Source organism: Aquarana catesbeiana, linkage group LG01 (assembly GCF_042186555.1).
Source record: "Aquarana catesbeiana isolate 2022-GZ linkage group LG01, ASM4218655v1, whole genome shotgun sequence".
Classification (NCBI taxonomy): Eukaryota; Metazoa; Chordata; class Amphibia; order Anura; family Ranidae; genus Aquarana; species Aquarana catesbeiana.
In genome coordinates this window covers 297,047,708-297,059,737 of record NC_133324.1, presented here as the reverse complement: position 1 = coordinate 297,059,737, position 12,030 = coordinate 297,047,708, and the positions used below count along the sequence as shown (strand labels likewise).

At 42.6% G+C, this 12,030-nt stretch overlaps 1 protein-coding gene across 3 annotated transcripts in view; it reads right to left on the bottom strand.

The window, feature by feature from the left end:
• The window catches only part of TTC28 (tetratricopeptide repeat domain 28), an 832,034-nt gene that overhangs the window by 324,818 nt on the left and 495,186 nt on the right, over positions 1–12,030 (bottom strand). For all 3 annotated transcript variants that reach the window (XM_073629346.1, XM_073629347.1, XM_073629348.1), the window contains one exon: positions 11,349–11,856. In XM_073629346.1, the coding sequence (XP_073485447.1) occupies positions 11,349–11,856 (508 nt within the window). The remainder of the gene's footprint in view (positions 1–11,348; positions 11,857–12,030) is intronic.

Sequence of the window (12,030 nt, the reverse complement as noted above, 5' to 3'; positions counted from 1 at the left end):
AATTTAACAGCTTTAGTTATAGGTAATTTAGGGCGGCTGCCCCTTTAAGGAAGCTGAGGTAAGGTATCTGGGAAGAACCAATCAGAGCTCATGGAAAGTGCTGGAAGTAGGGATAGGCTATAAAAGGTCAGCAGGAAAGAGGCTTTTCCTCTTTCCCACTGGACCAAGAAGGAAATTGAAGCTCACAAGTAAGGCTCTCTCTTACCCCACTTATAATGCAGTCCCTGGTGATGCAGCTCCTTGAGAAAGCTGGCAGTGCAGGAGGGGAGACATGGCTGAGGCGCTGTCTGGCACTGTCCTCACAGGAAGAAAGCTTACAGACTGAAGAGGGAGGTGGAGGCAGCTCAGCAGTGGGCGGTATGCAGGCGTATCCACAAGACACGGGGCGGAGACAGCAGGTGCCATCACTGAGAGAGAGAGGGAGGAGGAGCGCGCCTCTGGAGAGAAGCATAGAAGCTCCGGAGGTTACCGAAGAGACTCGGGAACAGCTGAGAGGGACACAGGAGGATGGCGGTGGCGTGTCATCTCGGAGCCGCCGGAACACAAAGAAGAGGCGGACTTGTTCACAGTCGCCAGCAGGAAGAAGAGGACAGCGGGGACAGTCCCAGCAGCTCACAAGTGACTCTAGGGGAAGGCAGCACACCATACAGTCTCCTTGTCAGCAAACAGCTGAAGCAATGCAGCAAGGCACTCGGTGCACAGAGGTGCCTGGGCAGTTACAGGTCGGGCAGGCTGCTTAAGTCCAAAACCCTGAAGTGCTGCTGGCGGCTGAGGTACAGCAAAATATGGTACAATCTCCAGCAGCTGGTGAGTTAGAACAATTAAATGTGTTATCTGATTTAGTGGGATCTCTGTCCTCCCTTGTTCAATCACTGTTTCATAAAATCTCAGTTCCTGCTGTTTCTCCTATTCTGTCTTCTATGCCTGTTAACCCTCAAATTGCTGTACTTTCTACTTCTCCTGTCAGTTTAGCACAGCACAGTTCTATGACTGATTTTAGCATGGGTATGCAGAATGTAAATGTAGTCCCTGAGCCATTGCACACAGCTGCGCCTGTCCAGGTTAATGTCCCTGAGTCCTGCATGAAAGATGCTATGCCCTGCAAGATGTCTCCTTTGGGGTATCATTTGAGCATAGTAGTTAAAGAAAAAATTTGGAAGGGAGAGTACTTAGATATTCTTTCTCTCCTGCCGGCTCATAAAGAGTTTATGGTCAGAACAGAAAAGAGGGGAGAAGAGAGGTGCGAGGATGACAGGCGTAGGCCGGTGGCCAGGTCATTCAATAATTGGTTGCAAGCTTCTTGCATTTATTCTGGCATAATGTCTGAAAAGCACCCAGAATTGTGCGGGGGCCTTTTTCAGCATCTTGACCATATCCTAGAGGCTTATAAGAATTTTGGTGGCCTAGGCTGGTTTTATTATGACGAGTCTTTCCGTCAGAAATTGTCCATACACCCATCACTTAGGTGGGGAATGAAGGACGTGGGGCTTTGGCTCAATGTAATACTACCCCAGAAGCAGGTAGTTCCTAAACAGCCCACGGCTAACCCTTCCAATACAGCTTTTAGGAAAGGATGTTGTTTTGCATTCAATGATGGCCAATGTCGCTGGAATGCAGCGTGCAGGTATAAGCATGAATGTTCTTTTTGTGCTGGAGCGCATCCAGCAGCAAAGTGTTTTAAAAGGATTGCGGCGGTGGGTTCTGGTCCAGCACAAAGGGATATTTTTTCTAAAAGCCTGCACGCCTGTGAGGCTGGAAAGAATGTGCCAGTGGCTGCGGTGACAGCGGGTTTGCTCATTGAAGGATTTTCCAACGGTTTTCCCTTACTTTCATTTTTGGTAAAGAACTTGCGGAAGGGCGAATTGCGGGGCCTTTTGAACATCCGCCTTTTAGTAATTTCCGTATTTCCCCATTAGGAGTGGTTCCTAAGCGGGAACCTAACGAATTCCCCATCATACACCATTTGTCTTTCCCGAAAGGGGAGTCATTGAATGATGATATTGATGGGAGTTTGTGTTCGGTTTCGTACGCGACATTTGAAGACGCAGTTCGGAAAATTAGATCATTCGGCCCTGGAGCATTGTTGGCAAAAGCCGACATAAAATCAGCTTTTCGCCTCCTGCCTATTTCCCCATCAGCTTTTAATTCCTTAGGTTTTTTCTTTGAAGGTCAATATTTCTTTGACAAATGTCTCCCAATAGGATGTTCGCTGTCATGTTCTTATTTTGAGGCGTTTTCCACGTTTTTGCATTGGTGTCTTTGTGTTCAATCGGGTATGGATAGTGTAGTTCACTATCTTGATGAATTTTTATTTGTCGGGCCAGCTGACTCTTCAAGTTGCTTGGAGTTGTTATTGTCATTTCAGACTATGTCTCGAGATTTTGGTGTGCCTTTAGCGGATGAAAAGACTTGCTTGCCCAGCACGACGATGGAATTCTTGGACATCGAAATTGACACGTGTATGATGGAGTTTCGTTTGCCTGAAGTAAAATTGAAGAAATTGAAGTGGCTGATTATGCGGGTATTGAAAAAGAAAGTTTGGTTGAAAGAGATGCAATCGCTGTTAGGAATTTTGGCTTTTGCTTGTAGAATTATGCCGGTTGGCAGGATTTTTTCTCGGTGCCTTTATCTGGCAATCTCTGGTATGAAATCCCCTTTGGAACACATTAGATTGACTACCCCTCTTAAAGAAGATTTGATGGTCTGGGCTAGCTTCTTGGAATGTTATAATGGGATGTCCTTTTTCCAATATGAATTTGTGATAGCCTCAGATTTCCGTTTGTTTACGGATGCGGCAGTTTACATTGGTGCTGTGCAGTTTGGCCTGAGTTGTGGTTTCAGACAGGTGTCACCTGTAACGTTGTGTTGTTGAAGTTGTTCCCGATTCTGGTGGCCTTGGAGTTATGGGGCCCGAATTTTGCAAATAGGCGTATTGTAGTGGAGACTGACAACAAGGGCGTTATATGCGGTTAATTGTCTTTCGTCTAATTCATTGCTAGTGATCAAAATACTAAGACAAGTGGTCTTTAGATGCCTCAAATTTAATGTTTGGTTAAAAGCTAGGTATACTCCTGGGATCCTGAATAACATTGCTAATTCTTTATCCCGGTTGCAGATGAACCGTTTCCGGAGTTTGCTTCCAGAAGCAGATGTGACAGGCATCCCGTGCCCAGACCACCTGTGGGACGTGATTTGAGTGCTGTAGCAGAAGCTATTCAAGGTTCCTTGGCACCCAAGACTTGGTCCATTTACTCTGCGTCCTGGGGAAGCTGGTTGTCCTTTGCAAGCGCTGAAGGTTTTAGTTTCAGAGAACCATCTGAAGCAACTGTCTTGGCTTTCTTATCCCAGTTAATACAGCAGCGCTTTTCCTTTAGTTTTGTGTCAAAAACGCTGGCTGGCATTTCATTTTTCTTTAGGCTATTAGGTTTGCAACCTTGCACGTCTTATTTTTCCGTTAAACAGGCACTGAAGGGTTACAGGAGGTTGACTTTTGTTTCAGACAGTAGACGACCTATCTCTTTGGACATCCTTCGTGGCTTTTGCAAGGTTACTACAATAGTTTGCTTCTCTAAGTATGAAGCGCTACTTTTCAAAACGGCTTTCGTGTTAGCCTTTTTTAGTGCTTTCCGTATCTCGGAACTAGTAACAGCAAATAAACAAGGGACTTCAGGAATTCGATTTGAGCAAGTAGTGGTTGACCAATTGGGAGTGCATATTTGGCTGCAGCAGTCTAAAACGGATCAATGCGGCAAGGGCAGGTGGGTCAACTTGTGCGTACAAGAGGACGGAATTGTGTGCCCTGTAGAGGCAGTTAAACAATTTATGGGGATTAGACCTTTAAGTAAAGGGTTTTTTCTTATTCATGCTAATTCAATGCCACTTACAAAATTTCAGTTTGATGCAGTTTTTAAGAAATGCTTGGTGCAGTTGGGATTAACCAACTTGAAATTTTCCTCCCACTCATTTAGAATAGGCGCAGCTTCTGTGGCGGCCTGGGTAGGGTTACCAGATTCTGACATTAAAGAAATGGGGAGGTGGAAATCCCATTGTTTTCGTTTATATGTTAGGCCTAATTTGTTTATTTGAATTTCAGGTTTTCAGCACACAGTTTGGATTCTGGGACACTCTTTTATATACTGGGCACGAAAGAGAGCGGCTCAACGCAGTTACTCAACGAATTTGTCCCTGCAGCCGGACTCTTTTAAGTTATATTGGCAGGGCATAAGAGGCCTTCAGTGGCACCAACTTTATTTTCACCTAACAAGGTTGTGTCAAGTATGGCCCATGCCATCCATTTTGGTTATTCACTTGGGTGGCAATGATTTGGGAAAAGTTAAGACTCTAGATTTGTTGTTCATGAATAAACAGGATCTCCAGCGCTTTGGTATCACTTCCCCAGGTACAACTTTAGTCTTTTCAGAGATAGTCCCTCGCTTTCGTGGCTCTCCTCAGATCAGAGGAGGGTCATGGAAAAAATGAGGAAAAGAGTCAATAGGGCTCTTGAAAAATTTATGCCTCTGATTAATGGTTTATCCTATTGGCATGTGGACCTTGAAGGTGGTTACCCGGGGTTTGTACAGGCCTGATGGAGTCCATTTATCAGAGGTTGGGCTGGATATATTCAATCTGGGTCTGCAGAACAGTATAGAAAGTGCCGTGGCCGCGGCGGTGGGGGGGGGCCGGGCTTGATGTTCAAGCCCGCCGTGTGGGCTGTTGTTTTTATTTAAATTCTGCTACTGCTCGAGTTCTAATAACTGAGCAGATGGAAATATGTTTGGATTTATGAAGTTATGATATAATAAAGAGTTATGAATTATTACATTGTTTAAAACCAATAAAAGGTGTCGCGGCCAATTTCTTGCCAAAAAGATGGATGTTTGTGTATTATTTATTTAAATTGTATCTGGGGAAAGTGTTTTGTGGGTGGGTGTGGCCTACAATCTCATGAAAAAGGGGGCGCAATATGGGTCCACTTTCTTGAGGTTGTGGCCTCCCCACCACATTTAGATTATTTAATTTAACAGCTTTAGTTATAGGTAATTTAGGGCGGCTGCCCCTTTAAGGAAGCTGAGGTAAGGTATCTGGGAAGAACCAATCAGAGCTCATGGAAAGTGCTGGAAGTAGGGATAGGCTATAAAAGGTCAGCAGGAAAGAGGCTTTTCCTCTTTCCCACTGGACCAAGAAGGAAATTGAAGCTCCCTCCCTCCCGCCCCAGTCGCGAACACCTATTATGTGGTAGGGTCACCCCGGATTCTGGGGGGGACTGTTGTTTTTATTTAAATTCTGCTACTGCTCGAGTTCTAATAACTGAGCAGATGGAAATATGTTTGGATTTATGAAGTTATGATATAATAAAGAGTTATGAATTATTACATTGTTTAAAACCAATAAAAGGTGTCGCGGCCAATTTCTTGCCAAAAAGATGGATGTTTGTGTATTATTTATTTAAATTGTATCTGGGGAAAGTGTTTTGTGGGTGGGTGTGGCCTACAATCTCATGTGAATTCACCCTTAGACAATATTTGCTTTTCCTGAAGTTCAGTTTTAAACTTTTTGTCCCTAAATTTACAGAGACTAAAATACAATAAGCACATATCGTAAAATAATGTTCATAAAACTGTGATAGTCACATCCAAAATCCATTTGCTTCACAATATGCGCTCAGTGAAAACACATTATATTTTGCCTTTCAGGCAGGTTTGATAGATGCAGACCTTTCTTTTGTTTGATCCTTCCCTGGTGAGGGTATACACTTTCCTTTTCCTTGGCGAATATGTATTAATCTCAGTGTTTGACAGAATATTCTCACAGCAGACAAAATATAGATAATATAATGACCACATGTATTCATTGCAAAACCTCTTCTGTTGTTCCCTGCACACACTAGAAATACACACAGCTTTCAACCCTGGCTATAAACATGCATGACCAAAACTGTCCAGTCCACCCCAAACCTTAGATGTTTGTTTTGGGCAAATAAACATGGGCGGGGCTTTTTTTCTCAAACAATAGGTGCTGGAACTTAACCACGGCCCCACAAAACCCCTTCCCCCACACACCCTCCAAATCACAACAAATAGTGGGTGTATTCAGTCAAATTTCACAAAAACAGTAGGAGGATCTTAAAGGGGCATTAAATACCAGGATTGCATTACATACAGTGCAGAGCTGTCACTTGTAAACACAGAAACCAGACTTCTGTGTTTACAAGTCATTGTGGTGAGCAGGCACCAAAGGGTTGTGAGACAGAAGTTCCCCCTGAAAAAAAGCCCTGAACATGGGTAAAATAACCAAATGGTTTCTTACTGTATATCTGCTCAAAAATGGTTGTTTGAATCATGCAAATTATTTCCAGAACCATCCACCTTCTGTAGTCACTAGAAAAACATCTCAGGCTGCAGAGGGAGGAGTAGGACTCCATGTTCTGGGAAATCAGAAAGGGGGATCTCTCCATTGGAGACATATAAGAAGCCAGTTTTACAATTTAGTTCACTGCTCACCCCTATAAATGAGTTACTGGTTTTGGGTAGGCTAACCCAAGTTTAGATTAGCTAATCGTATCTTGCTGTGTGGGCATATAAAGGTCTACTACTATTTTGTACTACTATTTTCTAAAGCAGTTTGCAAACTGTTAACGCTATATAGAAATCCTGTATAATAATAATAATAATAATATATATTTTTTTTTAATTTTGCTCTTTTCTATAAATGTTTAAATAGTTTAATTCATGCAGTAAAATATTTGGAAGAGAGAATTATAAAGAGAACACCATAACAGCAATTAAAATAAAGACAATAATGAAGAACATTGAAGCAAGTACCGTAATTACACTGTAGAATTTGAAATCAGCATTGAACACACAGAAATACACACACACACACACACACACACACACACAGACACATACATACAATTCACAGTAATCCCCTTTAGAATTGGAATTCGGGCTGAGAGAGCTAAAACGGAAAAACAAAGGCCGCTACTAATAAAAATCGCTGTGCTACTAATATTTTGAGACACGTCTATTATTACATTGCACGAATACCACTGAGCACCATTTGATCAATAGCATGTGGCAAAACCAAATAATATGTAACGCACTTGAATCCAATTTAATAGTCATCTCATTTGTATCATATTTGCTAAACTCATGCATAAAAATTAGATGACGGGGATGAGATTTCTATAACTTAGAAGCATATTCTAAATGCACCCAATTGTGCAAATATTATAATGAAATCTTTGAATTTAATAGTCAGCAAAACATGTAAAACACGCTTTTGCCCTATTCAAGCAGAGACAATACTGGGAGCAAGTAATCTACATAACTCTGCAATATAATAGCCAGTAGCTTAGCTTTACAAAGTATATTAGGATATTAAATATCAGGCTCTATCGGGGGGGGGGGGGATTTACTAAAACTGGTACACACAGAATCTGGTGCAGCTGTGTATAGTAAGCAATCAGCTTCTAACTTCAGCTTGTTCAATAAGACCCCTTTCACACTGGGGCGGTTTGCAGGTGGTATTGCGCTAAAAATACCGCCTGTAAACTGCCCCTAAACAGCCTCCGCTGTTTGTTCAGTGTGAAAGCCCGAGGGCTTTCACACTGAAGCGGTGCGCTGGTAGGACGGTGAAAAAAGTCCTGCAAACCGCTTCTTTGGAGCGGTGAAGGAGCGGTGTATTCACCGCTCCTTCACCGCTCCTGCCCATTGAAATCAATGGGACAGCGCGGCAATACCGCGGCTATAGCCGCGCTGTACGAGGGATTTTAACCCTTTTTCGGCCACCAGTGGGGGTTAAAACCGCACCGCTAGCGGCCGAATACAGCTACAAGAACGACGGTACAGCAGCGCTAAAAATAGCGCTGTTGTACCGCCGACGCCCCCACCGCCCCAGTGTGAAAGGGGCCTTAAACTTTGACAATAAAACATGGAAGCTGATTGTTTATTATGCACAGCTGCACCAAATTCTGTGTGCACCAGTTTTAGTACATTGACCTATGTGTCTAAAGTAGGTGATGCATGCTGGGTTAGCCACAGTAATTCTAGACTGCAGGCCTAATAAGTAGAGTAAATGGTCAATGGATACAATGTCAGTTAAAGTAGTTGTTAACCCACCAATGTAACTTTACATTTTCCTCTCAGTTTTTTACTGTAATGACCCCCTGTGGCTGTGTTTTATAAAAATAATGCTGTATATACCTTGTTTACAGATCGCTGATCCGTGCTCATTGACCCGCCGCCTATCTCCTCTTTTGGCCTGACAAATGCAATGGGCAGGGCCGGGGAACCCCCTCTGATATCAGTCAGGAGGGGAGAAGGAGAGAGGCGGCCCTGCCCACTGCATCTGTCGGGCCGAGAGAGGAGATGGTGGGTCAATGTGCGCAGATCAGCATTCTGTAAACAAGGTATATACAGCATTATTTTTATACAGCACAGTCACAGGGGGCCATTACAATAAAAAACAGAGATTGTATTACAAATAAACAGTAATTTGAGCAGCAGGACAGGAGGGAGCAGCGTAGACATGGAGCTGACAGGCAGAGAGGGGAGGGGGGAGAGGGGACGGAGGAGAGGACACAGGAGACATAGAGCAGGCTGTGGATGATGGAGGCACGTACTCTAACAACAGTGTCAGGGCTCAGCAGCCCTGATATATTGTGGTCAGCGTACAAGGGGGAGGGTAGTAACTGGCAGGATCAGCCAGGTATTACAGGTGATACAGGGAGCCATATTACACAGCACAAGCACCGTTCTGTATAACATGCTTTATAGGAACAGGATCTTTATTTTTATTTTTTGGGTTAACAAACACTTTAAGGCTGGTACACATGGGCAAAATATCAGGCTGTATCAGCCGCTTCAAGAGAAACAGCCAACAACAGCAGCAGCTAGTATGTATAGCAGCCTGTCTGGCTTCTGTTGAACGTGCATGCTGGAAACCAGCAGCTGATCGGTATCCAATCAGGGCTTGCAGCAAATGGCTGAGAGATGTGTGCTGACTGATGTATTCTGGCAGGAATGGCGATCCCCCTGTCAGAACACAACAGCACAGTGGGGAGATCAATATACTAACATTGCATAGTAAATACAGCGAGGTCCTCAATCTGATATATTCTAGGAGAATTAGCGGTTAATTTACTAAAGGCAAATAGACTGTTCAGTTTGCTTAGTAAATGTGTTGGAATTTCACTTTGCAGAGAATATCCAATCACATGCAAGGCAAAAAACAGTGTTTTTTGATGACGTCATCAGAGCTTCACCTCATTCATTAAGCTCCAGTAAAATTTCCTTGCAATGTGCAACTTTCCTTTCATAGTGAGCAGCCTTTAACGGCTTAAACAGTGCAACTTGGTATGACATAACAAATGTTCTCTACACTGGTTTCCTCTCCCAATGCTTTTTGTTTTATTTGTTCAGGACAGAGTTTAGCGGTTATAGATTTAAGTCCATGAAAACTGCTGAAACTGGTATTTTAATGTGACCAAAAAAGCTGAACTGCAGCCATCTTGAAAATGTGTAAATCTGAAGGACTAGTATTTTTGTTCTGAAAATTACGTCCTCAAAGAACATTTTACTGGTTTCAATTTATGTTTAAGAATTAGCCCCTTATAGTCAGATGCCTGCTGTATGCTGCATGTGCTATGTTTTTGCACCTATTAATTATTGCTTGTATGCTGTTACTTTAAATATTTCTGGCTGTTGCTGCAGGAGTTGGGCCATGTATGACTTTCCTCCTCTGCAGATGTGTCATATATATATATATATATATATATATATATATATATATATATGCAGGGGACCCATCACCGAGAGGGATCCGATATGGGAGTAGTGCAGTGAGGACCAAGTGCTTTGATGTAGCTCTTTTTTCAGCTTTACCACATTCCCTCCAATGGGCCTGTCTTCAGGGAATCCATGTCATGGACTCCAATGTTTATTGGCAATCTTCCATCTTCCTCCATCTCAGGAACGGACTGCACAAGTTCTCTATGCACCAATGTTATAAAGTGCTAAAGATGGTGCATTATTCCAGCAGCACAGCAAATCAACCTCTAAGGAAATCACACAGCCAAAAGTATATTTTCAATAGCACATGAATGTGGAGGATGTATAAAGAATGATGTGAAACGTTAATGTAAATTTGTCCATTCTGCAAATAAAGAGGACTTTTATTTAGGAAGAGTTGTCTGAGTTACCTTCTGACAAGTAATGTGTTAAGAGAGAGAACAAAGCATAAACTTCTGGGTTAAGGGCCTTGAGCTCCTGCAGATTCAGTGGAACAGATTAACCTTCATGGTTAAGCATATCGGAGTGAACAATACTTGCAACTTCTGGGTTGGGACACCTGTATACAAAAAATGACAACCAGCTGATAAAGGAAGTGAGTGACTGTGGTTGGATTGGCGTCCCTGATGATGGTGGGAGGACTGGTATGTCCCTCACCTTTTGGCTCAGTCTCCTCGTGGAGCCTGCTGCGGAATAGGGTGTCCTGTAATTCTGGCCATTGGGTCAGAGAAGTGAAGCTTTTCACATGTGTAGATGATGTGGAGTCAATTGGAGATATGGTGAGCTGGTAAAGAGCAGCATGTGTTCAGCATTTCTATCTTAAATGCTATGCAATACTGCAAGTGAGAAAACAAGGCTACAATGTCCCTAGGCTTTCTGCTGAAAGAGGTTACTGTTGAGAAGGGGAATTCAGGAAAACACACTGGCAATGGTGTGTAAATGTAATGTTGCTGTGGATAAGAGATGGGGTGAGTTAGTGGTTGCATAGCACTGTCCCCCCGCCCTACATACTATGTAAACTGCATAAATATTCTCAAATACAGCATTAGAAATACAAATTAAAATTTAGTGAGGTGGCTACAGATCACCCTTATATACAATGGCTGGGTAATTTTCAGTCTACAAGGAAAAAGACGTGTTGGGATCTCCTACTGTACTAAACCAATCTTTTTTTTGTAAAATCCTCTTGAATACAACCAAACAATTTACAGTCATCTTTATCGATGGATTACCAGAGAACTCGGTTTGCCCTAGACCCATATGATATGAGATGTCTGGTTCCACACATGTTACACTTGTAAAGTAACATCATATTATGCTACTTTTAGGTTCCTTAACTACTCTGTAACTTGTTGTTTAGCTTTGATATGATCTAGTCTTCATCACTAAATTTCATCACACAAAAATTACATTTATAAGAATTTTAAAATCACAGCTTCAGCACACACTTCTGTGACTGTGACTATGTGGTAACTGAATGACTTAGAAACTCACCAGTTATGCACAGATATTCCATTTAAAACTCAGTTGAAGCATAAATGAATTCACAAATCTTACCTAAATTTGAAGATGCTCTACCCTCAGCCGCCCGGTCTTTTAGACTTTCTGCAATGCCTAGCTGTTGTTCATGATACTGTTTAGCTCTCTCTAAGTCTTGCATACAGCGTGCAGCGTGGCCTAAGCCTGCATAGGCTCGCATCTCAATAGCCTTTTCCGATAACTCTTGTGCAAGTTCCAAGACATGGTTATGGTATGACATTGCTTTGTCAAAGTTTCTTCTATAGTGATAGGCACTGCCAAGGTTGCTATACGCCCGGGCTTCCTCCCGTTTATTGCCAAGGTCCTTTGCTATCTTTAAATGTTGTTCATGACAATGGACTGCGTTTTCAAAGTCTCCCATTGCAATGTAGACCGCTCCCATGTTTCCCAGCTCTCGTGCTTCAGACAGTTCATCTTTGGATTGCTTAGCTAGGAGAACACACTGCTTGTGACTTGCCAGTGCATTGGGGTAGTCACCAATTGCTGTGTAGACATGACCTAAACTGCTTAAAGCAGATGATGCTGCCTATGAAAGGAAGAAGATAGAATCATGAATAAAATAGAAATATAGCATAAGTAATACAGCAACAAAATTATCATCACATAGTAGCAAAATACAACAAACACTGATGCCACACAAAAAGGATATTTCCTTTCGTTTGGGATGGGCACTGCTGGACTGAAACACCATTGAATAAAT